At 40.6% G+C, this 14,700-nt stretch overlaps 1 protein-coding gene across 4 annotated transcripts in view; it reads right to left on the bottom strand.

The window, feature by feature from the left end:
* Window positions 1-14,700, bottom strand: part of GTDC1 (glycosyltransferase like domain containing 1) — a 281,564-nt gene that overhangs the window by 14,252 nt on the left and 252,612 nt on the right. For all 4 annotated transcript variants that reach the window (XM_036421721.2, XM_045575368.1, XM_036421719.2 and 1 more), the window contains one exon: window positions 11,904-12,013. In XM_036421721.2, coding sequence (XP_036277614.1) covers window positions 11,904-12,013 — 110 coding nt within the window. The remainder of the gene's footprint in view (window positions 1-11,903; window positions 12,014-14,700) is intronic.

Below are 14,700 nucleotides of genomic sequence, written 5' to 3'. Positions count from 1 at the left end.
TGCTCTATTATGGTGTTGTTTACAACTATGACTAAAAGCTGTGAAAGCAATTCAGACCTGCATTAGAAGAAACGAAATAGAATAGGGAAAAAGAGAAGACATCAGAAAGCATCAAAAGTAAATAAGAATAGGTAAAATATTATGAATGCTTTGTCTCAGTTACAGATATGCCCTCATACATGGGTGTGTGAGGTGACAATAGTAATACGTATCTCGGTGTGGATCAGGGCTGCAAGTTTTTAAACACTCTGCAATAGGATCTCTGGGTCCTACAAGCCCTATAAGGTAGAGCTGCCACCTCAAGAACCTTCTAACTGTTAGATGTATGGCAAATACCTAGCTGAATAGAGATAAAATCCCAGGAACAATCAAAGAAGGGAGGCAGCATCTGTGCTTTAGGGTCTGGGAAAGTGGTTGATAGGAAGCTTAGAAGATGGGCTGAGCTCTGGAGGGTAGAGGAGGAGAGAGGGGCTCTGGGTAGTGACACAGGAGCTAACTTCAGGGAACACAGAGTGACTCTGCCACAGCCCAGGGCCCTTGGCTAGGAAGGCAGTTCAAACCACACTGAGACATCCAGACCAGGAGGTGTTCGTAATTTGATAATAGCAGGAGAGCAGGAGGGGAGCGTGGAGGGAGTACATCTTTAGGAAGTTTAAGGTAGCAAAGACTTACAGGATGGAGGGTGGCTGGGAGATGGGACAGGGCCTAGCCCTAGATGAATGGTTGTCAACGGCCTGAGGTAGGGGTGGGTTTGAGATAGAGATCAGAATGGTGAGGCATAAAATAGGTTTGAAAAAGCGTGGTTATTATGCTTCCTGCTTTCACAACCCACCAGAAAGTGTCACTGTGAAATCCCTTTTGGAGATGGGAGTGTGCACCACATTTTAAAAGAACCCTAACTGCCCAGGTCCTGTTGGATGACTTTATTTTAGGAATGAGCCCACTGAGGCTAAAAGAGGTGACCTGGCTCACCAGGACAGAGGTGGATCCAAGCCTCAAGCCTTCCAAATCCCAATGGTGTTCATTCCATCGCCATGTATCATGGATAGTTTCTGTCACAAGTGTAACTGAGGCAGGGGTGGGGGTTGGGGGAGGCGGGACTTGCTGGAAGAGTTTGCCAGTTGGAGTCAGATCTTCACTCCTGTTGTCTGCTTTCTGTCAGACTGCCCTTCTGATAGGCATTGCAGGAAACGGGAATTTGTAAAACAGGCAGGAGGCCTTTCCCCATGGCCCCTGATCGGGGCAAATATCACTTTGGCCACACAACACACCAAATCCTGTCCACACACAACTATTGGAATTAAAAAGATAAAATACCAAAGCAATGTAGAGCAGCCTCATTCTAAGACCTCCTATCTATCAACCTGTGGTCACAGATACATTTCCGGGCTTTTAAAATTAGGGTCTGTTTCTAATTTCCTATTGGCTTATCAATGTCTTGACCTTTTCCTCATTCATTATTTAATTAATTTATCTGTTTCCCTGTGTCATTCCCAAGTGCACATTTCCCATAAACTTCCAGGACAGTTTATGAAAATGAAAGAGCATTTTTCCTCAGTAATGTTCTCATCGTTATAACTTCTGAGAACAATTTCTTGCGAGATGTTTTGGGAGTTGTATTCCAGAACTTATTATCTTCATGGTCTTCTCCCGGTAGGATGGAGAAATGATCTTGCCTTGAGAGTTGCTCTGAGTTTTTCGATTCCAGTATAAAAGATAAATGTCCCACTTACAGAAGCTGCGGGAGGAAGTTCGAGCAGGCCCCCGGCGCAGTCCTGCCTGGGGAAGGCCCGTCTGGGAGTGATCGTGGAAAGAAGAGCGGTTCTCCAGGACACACGGAGCCCTGGGAGTCAGCGGTTGCCAGTTACTGTGTCGGGTGAGTATCCTGAGCATCGTGAGTAAAGGGAGTTATAAGCCTTTCCGAGAAAGGGAAAGAGAGCTTCTCAGAATTGAGTGGGCCGTGTGCAGAATAGTCAGAGGTCTCGGGCCCAGGGCAGCTTGTCCTGCTCACTGGGAGTCTGGCTGACTCCTGCTGTGCGTTGTGCCTGTTTCAGAAGCCGTTCTCTTCACCCACAAGCTCAGAGTCAGTTACACCGCTCAGTTACACCAGAGTCCCTTATGGCAGCCGAGTGACAGCTGGCCACAGTGCAGAGTGATATATGCTTTTTAATGGAGGGATGGATCTGGGTGCTGGGAGCCATGAAGAAGGAAAGGGAGGGCAGGGACCGGACAAACACAGATGGAGCTGGGATTTTCCCGGAAGGAGAAAGGGTACACCCGTGGCTGTGTGAAGAGGGACAGAAGAATTTAAACCACAAATAATAGAAGACAGGTAAATGCACAGGCATATTCAGCAAATGGCAGAGAAAACTGGAATTCATGAGGGATTAGGTTGGGGTGGGGGTTGGAGAACCTCATTTTCTACAAAAGAAGTTTAAGTTCATCCTGCGGGAATCCCTGAGACACATTCCTATTTGCACTGTCATGCTGTTTGGTTCTCTTTTTGGGTGGTCCGGCTTTACAAAGGAGACTGCTAACAGTACAGGGTGAAATGAATGTCACAGTGTCCAAAGGCCTGGAGCCCAGTCTCAATCCCTTGTAGGACTCAAGGTCCCAGGAGATAGAAGCAATGACTGGGAAGGAGGCAACCGAAACCACAAGTCACAGGGATTATTTCCATTGGGTCCATTCTCTGATGTAAAGTTACTGAGTCAAAGAGAAGGTACGGTAACCCAAATGGCTCAGAAGTAACAATTTCCATTGCCACAACCACACACACGTCTCCCCGTAGGTTGGCCAGCCTTGGTTAGCCTATGCCTTTCCTTTTATTGCTTTGGACAATGCAACTGCTTGTCCATAAATGCTTTGTATGTACACTTCTTTAATTACTAGACATATTAAAGATTTCCCCCCCTCCCTAGAATTTGATTTGATATTTACTTCTTCAGGTAGAATCATCTCTATGTACGTGATTTGGGGCAAGGTATTTAACATAAGAAGTTATTCATTTTACTCAATGTCTTGTTTAAACTAAAATACATTTTTTTTTAGATCTGAAGTAAGTGTGTTAAATGCTGTAACCCTAAGTTTGTTGGATATTAAATTTCTATACAAGTTTGAATTCCCTATTTTAGCTCATTTTTCTGCTTTCATATTTCTGAATCTGTAAAGTACCTTTTTCAAGTTATCACTTCACACACGTTATAAATCTGGTAGGGAGGGTTTTTCATCATTATTCCTTTGTAAACTGATTTCTTTGACCCTCTGCCCATTTATTTATTTATTTGGGACTACTGTGTGCACATATATAAAGTTAATATTCTGGTATCTTAACTAGACTCTTGTTAAATTCATAAATTATCTTGTGATATCATCATTCCTATCACGGTGTTTGTTTTTCCCTGTCAGGAACATATCTGTCCACATGTATTTGAATCTTCCTTACTTTCCCATATTTTCATTTTGTCAGCAAAGGACTGGGAGACAGAGACTTAAGTTTTTAATCAGATTCTTGGGAAACTGACTTCCCCCATCATATTCTTGGGAAAGTAACCACATGCCTATTTCTAAGAACAATGTGAAGGTGGCTTTGTCTACTGAGCACATGTCTCAGATCCAGGCTATTTAAATGGAGCCAATACAAATCATTTCTTTAGCTGTCAATTGTGGGAACTAATGCTTCTTTATCTAGTCACCAGATTGCTGTAAGGGTTATGAAATAAAGTATTCAAAATTATTTGAAAATGTTACAAAATCGACAAGGTTATGATATAATGAAATGTAATTATAAAAACATTAATTTTTTTTTTTTTTTTACTTCCCAGACAGGACCACAATTGGAACTCTAAATACTTCTGTTAGGAGGATGAGTAGATAGTGGGAAGAAAAAAAAAAAAAAGAAAAGAAAAATGAATTGGTTTGGGGGAATTGTATGGTTTATAGTGAATATGTTTATTCAATTTTACTGGAACATTTATTTCATCTTACAATTCAATATCGACCAACATATTAATGGCTTTCCTTCTGCTGGGCTCCCCTTGTAGCAAACTTTTGTATCTTTGTATGTTATTGGGGTTCCTAGGGCCTTCCTATCATGTCCCCCTGAGGGCAGTTGCCCTGCTTGCAATTGAGACTGTAGCTGGGAACTGAGTGAAAAGGGAGATGGAAGGGAGGAAAACGTTATATAATTACCCACCATTTGACTCCAGAGCTAAGGATCAGGACTATGGCCAAGTTCACAGTAACAACCATTGTCATGCCAGATACTAACCAGAAGCCTTCCACATACTGTTCTTAACCTCATGCTAAAGGTGAACCAGAAGGACTTCTGTCTGCCAGGACTGAGTCCAGGCTTTTACTTTCCTTGCAACCTTCCCACCCCAGCCTTCAGGCCTGAGGCTGAGGCTCCTCCTGTGTCTCCAGGAGGGAAGAAGAACCCTGATGTAAGGTTTTGGCTCTTCACAGAAGAAAAAATATTTGTTTAGAATGATCATTTGTGGGAAATTATTAAGTATACAAACACATTCCATTGATTTGATATCTTAAGCATTTGCTCTTTTTTTTTTTTTTTTTTTTTTTTTTTTTCATCTCAAAGGCTAACAATGTGACCTTGTCATGAGAACTGGCCCAAAGGAAAATATTTGCATTGAGGAGCTTCTTGGCTTTGTCTCATTTGGAGCCTGGAGTCTGAGGGATTCTCCTTGGAGCAGAATGACCTTTCCATTTTCTGGATTTAAAGTAATTAAAATAATGGCGAGAATGAACTTTTAAGGTTTAGCATCCTCAATGTCTTCTTTGGATCCAAGATGGGTTCAAGACTCAGTTTACATACAAACTGTGAGGAAGAACATGAGTCTTACAGTAAAATCTGCATACTAGTATTTTAGAAAGTACTTTTCCCCAAATTATCTAATTGTGCATAATCTTCACTAACTCACTAAGGTGGACAGGGCAGGTAGTTTTATTATTCTCTCTTTCTACCTCCTCCTTTGCATTGCACAGATGGATCAACTGAGGTTGACCTTGAGGGATACAGGACCCAGTTCCAAACCTGGTCTTCTGACTTCAATTCCTGTAAATCCGAGTTTCTCAATCCTGGCACCACGGGCATGTTAGGTCTGATCACTCTTTGTTGTGGGGGCCCTTCTTGTGCATGGTAGGATGTGGAGCAACATCCCTGGCCTCTACCAACTAGATGCCAGTAACATCCTCTCCCAACAGTGGTAACAACGAAAACATCTCTGGATCTTGTCAAATGTCCCTTGAGGTGGAGGGCAGAACCACTCCTGATTGACACCACAAGCTGTCCTAAATGCCACACCACCAGTAAGAGATAATTGACTCCATTCCCACAGGGACCCACTGGACTTCACATCTGCTCTGCCTAATGGGACTGGGCTGCTAGAAGTGTCTTCAGACACCGGCGAGGTTGTCTCCAGCAAGAAGACTCCGGGCCACACATTAATATGCATTAAGAGTTTTAACTCATCCGGGATAGGCTCCTCCAGACGAAGGCAGACTTCTCTGATGAGCTTGTTTTTCTCTCTAACGAGCCACAGATTATGATGCATGTTAAAGAGCTATTATGGTCATAGTGCAACTGATCAAAGAGTTCTACTGTCCAATTTGGGGCTCAAAGCAGGACCAAATTCCCTGCTCCCTCTTATGGTTGGGCAGTGCAAAAAGTTTGCACCAATGAGCTGATGGGAGTCCGATGTTACTTTGAGGCCAGAGCACCAAATCCATCACAGGAGAACCTCTGAGCTTTCTCCTCCACCTGCCATGGTAGCTGGCAATGTCTGAGGAGTGGCCTCTCTGAAGGCCTGGGTCCCTGAGTGACTGCAACAGGAGAACATTGCTGCTCACCTGCAATAAATATATAGCATGAATAGGAAATAAATCTCACGTGTTTTAAGCCCCTGAGACTTGAACATTATCTGTTAGCTTAGCATAATTCAGCTAATTCTGACAGATGTAAGACCTGACAGATGATAAAAAGATTGAAAAATAGATTTATGTTAAATCAAAGTCACCTATGTTAAAATAGGAAATTCAATATAAACCACTTAGATTAGAACTTCCTTGAGTTTTAGGGTTCTCTATTTTCATTCATTAATGGTCTAGTAATTTGGAAATGGTTTCAATGTAGGTTTCTACATACCTGATATGGTATGCAAATTATATTATTCTATTACACCAAATCTCATTCTTTCATTCATTTTAATAATATTTATTGAACAGTAAATATATGCCAAGTATTATTTGGGATAATGTTCCACTTCATACTATTATTAACACCTTTTTTGTGATGGTTTTAGGCAAAAAAGGGTGTTTACTAAACATCTAAAAAGGAAATGAAGTTGTGTGTGTGTTTTTGTGTGTGTGTGTGTGTGTGTGTGTGTTACTTTTGATTGGAAATGATTTCATATGCTTGGCCAGGAATTTCCCACCTTTACCACCTCCTTTCTTACTTGTAAAACATGGATGATTTTGTAGACTTCCACTCAGAGTATAGGCTGAGCAATGAAACTGGAGGTGGACCAATGAGGTTTGAATTGTGCCTTCATAACTGGATGCACGGGTGATTTTACAAGTGACTCAACGTCCCTGTGCCTTGTGTCCGCCGCTGTAAAATGGTAATCGCAGTAAATGCCTACTGCACAGGCTGTGGTAAAGAGTGAATAACACAACACATAAAGGGCTGAGATCAGTACTTGCCATATGTTAAGTGTTCAAGAAGTGTCAGTTCTAATGTTTTAAAAGAACATTCTAGGAAGTGATGAGTGAAGCACGGAGTGGGACTACAACATGGCAGCTTTATTCACCATTTCATCTTAAATGTCTAGTCCAGTGCTTGGCACAAAGTGGATGTTTTAAACAGCATTTGTTGAACACACACAGGAAGGAGTTGGGATGCAGAGACCACTGCAGGTACTCTCCTAACCTTACCGTCCCTTGCTGCCAGGCCTACACATGTCCCAGCTGTGCGAACTTGGAGCAGTCACTGTCCTAGATGTCTCTCCTCTTTTGTCAAAAGAAAGAATGACATCAAAGAGCTAGAAACTCTATGTAGCTAGAAACTCAAATCAATATTCTGAATCGATCTCACTTTTCAGAAAAAGGATTATAAAGACCTTATGACATACTTTAAAAATACTTAAGGCATACTTTAAAATAATCTGTATGGAGACTGCAGAGTTGCTCTATTATAGTTTTACCATTTTCAAAACAAATTAATCACAAAGGGCAGACCAGCTCACTGGCACTGATGACACCACTCAGACATGCGCCAGCTCTCCCTAAGAGCTCTGTGGAGAGCCAAGAGGAAGGAAGTTGGATAAAGAGTCATTAATGCACAAACTTGCAACTAGAAGAATACATTCTGGAGACCTAATGGTGATTATGGTCAACAACACTGTATTAAATATTGAAAAATTTCTAAAAGACTAGATCTTTAATGTTCTCACCACAAAACAGAAATGATGTGATAAAGGTCTGACCTGAAGCTACGGTGTTAATCACTCATATAGCGATAGATCATATTAAACACCTTGTACATCTTAAACATATACGATGTGATATGTAAATCACATCTCAAGAAAAAAAGTAACTAATGCTCTTGCAGTCATATACATTGAGTGGCCAGATTATTATGATCTCTGAAGGCATATAATCTGGCCACTCAGTGTATATCCTATATAATAAAAGGCTAATATACAAATTGTCCCCTCAACCAGCAGGCAGGCCGGCCAACCACCCATGTCTCCTCCACCTGGCCAGGCTGGCTGGACCCCACCCATGAACGAATTCATGCACCAAGCCTCTAATCTTAATCTATATCTATATCTATATCTAATCTATATCTATATCTATATCTATATCTATCATCTATCATCTATCATCTATATCTATATCTATATCTATATCTATCTATACACACACACACTGAGTGACCAGATTATTATGCATTCAGAGATCACGATCTGGCCACTCAGTGTATATTCTTGGTTTTTCAATATATGTATGCTTGTATGTGAAAAAGAAAAGTTTGACTCACAGGCTATGCAATTAATGATAACTTTCAGAGTCTCTGTTTCTCTACCTAACCAAGGGGCAATGATACCTCCTCCAATGGGGCTGTCATAAGCATTACACAAAACTAAACTGCAAAGGCCAAGTAAGAAACAACTTTCAATAAATAGTAGTAATTAATAGCATAATAATCATGACTGCAACTTTTTACAAGAGAACCACTTCCTTCTCAAGGTTGACAACATTGAAAGTTATTCTTCTGGCTGATGTTAAACAGTATGGAAATGGCTTTATGATATGCCTTTTAGATAAGCTGATGGGGCACCAGGCACAGAAGTGCGTGCCGGCCAGGCAACACTTTCTGTGGGGTGCTGGATGGTGAGTTGGGGGAAAAAATGTTAACACTTGCAGAAAATGTGGGGTCAGAAAACAAGAACATGGAAGGGTAGCAGAAAATAGTGGTTAACGTGTGATCCTACTTAATTCCTTTAAGCCTCAGTTTCCCCACCTGAGAAAATAATGGAGAACAATGCTTAGAACAATGCCTGGAATACAGGGCTTGTTGAATAAACCAGAATGGTGACAGGAACGGCTGAAGTTACACCCAGTGGACTGTCAGGACACGTCTGGAGTGAAGCCGGGCAAGGTGGCCTAGGAGCACAACCTGGAAAGCTCTCAGGCTCATCCATCCACACACCGGGCTCCTCCCTTGTGGCAAGGTGAAGTGCTGTAGCCACAGAGAGAGCCCGTTTCTATTTTAAATGACAGAGTTGGACCAGAAGCTAAGGCCAAAAGGAGCCCCGTGAGACTGGGAGGAACAGAAGCAAGTACATAGACTGTATGATGCTCTGTCTGTGGGCTACCCCTGCTTCTTTCATTCTTTCACAGCATCCTGGGACCCTTTTAGTTCCATGTGTGTCTCCCCAAGGCAGAGGTCTCTGAAGGTGGAGACTCTGTCCTGCTCACCATGGGATCCCCCTTCCACAGTGCTCTGTAAAAAAGTGTTGGAGGGAAGCCGAGGTGAGAAATAAGACCGGCCTGTAACTACTAAGCACTCAGTACTTGGGCCCTTCACCGCTCCCCACCTCACTTTCAATCCTTCGTACTGCTCCAAATAACTCAACGCTAATGTGCCAGGGGAGACAGTGAGGCCAAGAACGCAGCCCTTTGAGTAAAATCCTAGCCTTGTTTGTGTGGGGGCCTAAAAACACTCCACAGAAATGGCCCAGGAGCCTTCAGCACAGGAACCTCCTCCAGCCTCCTTCCTCCGTCCACGCACAAACCCCTCAAAACTGACACAAATAAAACTGAACGCAGCCATGCTGCCAATGGGCTGATTGTTTCTTCCTTCTCTCTTTACAGCCACACATCCACCAAATTATTTTCTGTATTTTCCTTGCATGTCTTTCTCATACAGCGGGCTCACTAATCCATCAGCCACTGCCTCGCAGAATCACACGTGAATGACTATTGGTGAGTCTTACTGTGATTCTGTCTGTATGGCACTGCAAGACAGACTTTCCTAAAACACAAGTTCCAACATACTTCTTCCCCATTCAAGATCCAGGCTCCTTACTTTTTACCTTTACCCAATCTACTTGGGTTATTAAGATCCTCCCTACATAGGCCCTACCCTACCTATGTAAGGTACACATTACTTATTTTTTTTCTTAAGTCTTATATAAATCTTTATTGTTGAAAGTATTATATATGTCCCATTCTCCTCCCACCACCCCACTGATCTCTTCTAGTTCGCCCCTCTCACCCCAGGCCCTCACCATCCTATTGTCTATGTCCAGGGATTATACATATATGCATATAAGTTTTCTGGTTGATCTCTTCCCACTCACACTCACCACCTTCCCTCTGAGATTCTGCAGTCTGTTCTATGCTTCTATGACTCTGTATCTTTTTTTTTTTTTTTTTCTGGATCTATTTTGTCCATCGGTTTATTTTGTCCATTAGATTCCACATATGAGTGTGATGATGTGATACTTGTTTTTCTCTGATTGGCTTATTTCGCTTAGCATAATACTTATTTATTCAGGTCTGTTTGCTGAATCGCCTGTTCTACTTAGATTAGTGACCTCACAGCACTAATCACTAAAATTATTCTCTCATTTAAATACAGTATCTAAAATGTTTGCTTCTATATACTTTGCCCAGATTGTTTCCACTTTTAGAATATCCTAATCCCTTGGCTATTCAATTAACATCTCACTCTAAACCAAGTATGTCAGTACTAACATGCCTATAATAATAAAAGCATAATATGCTAATTAGACTGGACATCCTTCCAGATTACCTTCTGGATGAAGCCAGGGCTTTGAGGGAAGCCCGGGTCCCGGGTGCCCAGAGGGAAGCCAGTGCTGGCAGCCAGGGTAAGGAAGGACTACTCATGCATGAATTTCATACATTGGGCCTCTAGTAATATAATTTTGCATTTAACTCTCTATTTCTTGTACTATGCACAAGTTTTCCTTCTTCAACAAAAACAAATTGCTTGAAGGCAGGGAGTTTACATTATTTTTACCCAACAAATATTCATTGAGTTCCAGAGCTATGCCAGATACTACACTTGGTTTGATATAGCAAAGAACAAAATAGACATAATCCTGGACCTTGAAGCACCTAGATTCTAGTTTGTATATGTGCCTGTATGTGTGTGGAGGGGAGAGGGGGATGAGATAAACATTTACACATAATTGTAAGATTAGAAACTGAGGTAAGCACCATGAAGTAGAAGTATAGTGCCATGAGACCATGATAAAGCTTCACATTAAAAGAAAATACCCCTGAGCTAAGAGCAAAAGGATAAAAGAGAAACAGACAGCCAAATGCCCACAGGTCTAAGGAAGCCAGGGCCTTAGAGGAACAGAAGAAAGGTTGGTCTCCACAAGCCCAGGGGGCATAAGATGAGCCATATCAGAGAAGGCCAGGGAGACACAGGCTGGGTGTAGTTCTTACAATTGAACCAGAACCGAGAAGTTCCACTGAGGATAAACCTTACGTGGTCCTTAAGAGTCATAACACTCCATAGTAAAGGTCATTTCTGAAATTTGTTATCTGTCTATTTGGAGTTTAAAAATGCTGAACATCCTGCCAAGACCAGTTTGGCTCAATGGATAGAGCGTCGGCTTGGGGACTGAAGGGACCTGGGTTCTAGTCCAGTCAAGGGCATGCACCTTGGTTGCGGGCACATCCCCAGTAGCGGGTGTGCAAGAGGCAGCTGATCGATGACTCTCTCTCATTGATGTTTCTAACTCTCTATCTCTCTCCCTTCCTCTCTATACAAAATCAATAAAATATATTAAAAAAAAATGCTGAACATCCAAAGCTTAAAAAACACAAATACTTAAAGTGCTTGGGATTTTTGCTAATTTTCTCAAGTACAATAAATAAGTATAGATCAGTGAAAACAATAATATAGGCTATGACCTACCCTATATTACACATTTGATGCCAAAATGTTTTACATAGGCCACCTAACAGATGGTAATGCATTTCAGCCATCACCACGTGAGTAGGATTCAAGCCAATGATCCCAGAGGTGAGAGGTTGTATATCCAATTACAAATTTCCACTTTCCTTAAGTGTGAAGATGCCTAGAGCAATATATTGTACTTACATCTAGCTGCATTGTATAAACTATATCTGATAAAAGAGGTGACTTCATGTTCTCGACTTAAGTCAAAGAATGCTTACTTAAGTATTTTTTTAATTGAATCCCTCTTTAATGCCATTGTATAATCTTTTGGTTAACAGTGCTCATCTTGATTATTCTAACAAAGGGAAACATGGAAGTTAATAGGTAAGCTGTAGCGTGTATGCCATCTATAAAAATACACACAAGAAAATTCAAACATAGGTACCTGGAACATCCGTGAATGTTTCTCCGAGGACGGATACGTGGAAATTGAGTCCTAAGTCCTTCAGATGCATTAATACCTTAAAAAAACTCTCTGGGTCTTTATCGTGCTCCCTGGAAATAAACACACAAAACATCACTTGCGATACCTTAGGGTCTGTGTTAGGAAAAGCATTTTCACGTCTCACAGTATCAGTTCCTTTCATGGTCCATTGTCAGGAGAGCCTGTGGCACCCAAGCAGAGATTTCCCCCTATCACCTTATATTGTTGCAACAACACTGAATTTTTTTCATAAATATTATTTACCATGTATCAACAGCCAGTCCTATTGAATCTTAAAGGTCTGCAGCCTTTTATTAAAGGAAAAGTCTATTATGTTTTTCACATTTTTTGGGTTAGATTATAGAAAGGCTAGTATAGTTTCCTCTCCCCTAAAATGGATAATTTTCTACTTCACACAGGTTTTAACAGGAGAAAAGACCAATCTTCAAAGGATGGCTCTTTGCTGACCATGAGGATGTACCCAGGATGCTTGCCATTTCCATGAGTGTGAATACTTTCCCCTCACAGTCATTGAGCAGTTGGTGCCCACAAAGAATACCGATTAAGGAAGTGAGACTACCGACTTTCTCACCAATCTCTATTTCAAATAACTGAATGGAGAATTAGAAATACATCAAAAGGGGTTGGCCTGAGTATAAATCCACTGATACTAACTTAGGAGTGGAGGTGAGTCGACATATAATTTTTTCATTCCATACAGGCTTTAAAAAACATGGATTATTTTTGTTTGTTTAGCTTGTCAGTCTTCTTTGTAATGACAGAATGAGAGGCTAAAGGACATTAAAATAAAAAATAAAAAAATCACCAATTTAAGAAATCATATTCAAATGGAGTGAGTTATTTTTTACATTCTAAGGTGTGAATATTCTAGTATTTCTTGCATTTAATTACACTGTTTTAAATTATCTTATTTCACACAGATGTGGACCAGATGTCTCCAAAATATTTGCTTTTTTATTTATAATGCAGAATTTTAACTTATTTTCTATATCACAGAGAAATAGTTATGTATCAGCAATTGAATTTCTCATTTACCAACTAATTATGTAAAAATAAATCTGTAAATTGATCAAACTGAGATATAAAATATGAAAATTACATCATTTAAGAAATCTCATGAAAAATGACATCTGCAAACCTAAATATGTTAATTCACAATTCAGTCAATATTTTCAGTCTCAAGAATTAAAACAAATGCATCTTCTGAATAACATTTAAAAATGGCATTTCTAATCTCATGCAATTGTAGATTCTTATAGGATTAGAATTCAGTAACAAGTTATTTTAAGCTTTATGTTGCTCAGTTTGACTTACTGCATATAATAAAGAATGTAGTGGCAAAGTGCTCATGTCTTTTTAAGATGATGCTGGTTACATGCACATACCATAGGGAAGTTTTGGGATAGTTCTCATATACACACACTACTGCTGTCGGCAAGAAAAACGACCCCAAACCTTTTGAGAGTAAAGAATATGCCACATGTTACCTCCACCCATATCAATCAAATAGCTGCCACTTAATCTGTAATGTGTTCTTTTAGCTTGATTCTTTTGTATTCTTGCTCTGGTAAGTTGCTTGCCTCTAACTCGTTTACTTCCTTTTCTGGTGATGCCTGCTTTCTTTCATGTGCGGGCTATTTCTTTGTCTCCCCATGGTGTTTCTTTTCAGGATGTCTGGTTATGTGGTATTCTCCTTTCTGTGGGTGATTGAAGAACTCCCTTGAATCCACGTGTTTGCACCGATTGGGGCGTCACAGCTGCTCAATGGTCTCCTCTGCTGTGGGTTTTCCAAGCCTCAGAGAAGATCCTCTTTTCCTGGTAAGATGGCGCAGCCTTCCCTCTGAGCCTATAGCTCTGGGAGAGGTCTCGGCAGCTGCAGTGCTGGCTGCTTGGTCAGGAAATCCTGTCCAGCGGACCCTTCCTTACCTTCGTTTAGAGTTCTGCTAACCCTTAGCTGCCAATCAATATTCCCAGAGCGACTCAGATGTTGCATCTATCTGTTCTGGGACCAGGGTCAGAACAAGTCCGTCTGTTCGGCTGCCATCTTGTCTCTCTCCTCAGCTTGATTCTTTTGTAAATACTTATATGAAAAGAATGGAAACAATACAACATAATATATCTTAAAAAGGAAGAAACACTATAGGGAATTTAGCCACTCAGTTTCTCTAAATTTCTTATTTTGAGTTCCAAAAATTTTGGCTGTGGATTCCCAAGAGAGAAACTATCCTAAATATTTCCTGCTGGTGTTTTATTTGTTTGTTTTGTATTAAAGAAAATGTAGATGTGGTTTGGGGTTGGGAAGAGGTTTAATTGGGAAGAAGCTGTAGTTCTTAAAAGATTCCAATGTGCTTTCAAAGCGGCAGGCTTTATAAATCTACATTTCCAGTGTTTTTATAAGAGATAAATGCATCACAATCCTACTGTATTTTTAAGATAATTTTTATTGGTGGATAAAAGCTTTCATATTCAATAGTCACTTTGCATAAGAATGCAAAAGAGATTTATATGAATCTCCTCCTTTTTTGATTAAACTATAAGAATGAATGTAAGGTGAGATTTTTTTTTTTACCCAAAATTATCCCTGAGGAAAAAAAAACAACACACTATAAAAACGTTACACTAAAGTTCTTATAAAGTTTCTCATAATACCAGGCGCTCTTTCAATTACTTTATTTTGAACCCAGCTCTGTTTAGGGAAGCTGCATTAACCTGAAAACATGTCCACTGATGAGCATTC

Source organism: Pipistrellus kuhlii, unplaced genomic scaffold, assembly GCF_014108245.1.
Source record: "Pipistrellus kuhlii isolate mPipKuh1 unplaced genomic scaffold, mPipKuh1.p scaffold_m20_p_7, whole genome shotgun sequence".
NCBI classification, from domain to species: domain Eukaryota; kingdom Metazoa; phylum Chordata; class Mammalia; order Chiroptera; family Vespertilionidae; genus Pipistrellus; species Pipistrellus kuhlii.
The sequence above is the reverse complement of the archived record's forward strand: the minus strand, read 5'-3'. Positions and strand labels throughout refer to the sequence as shown.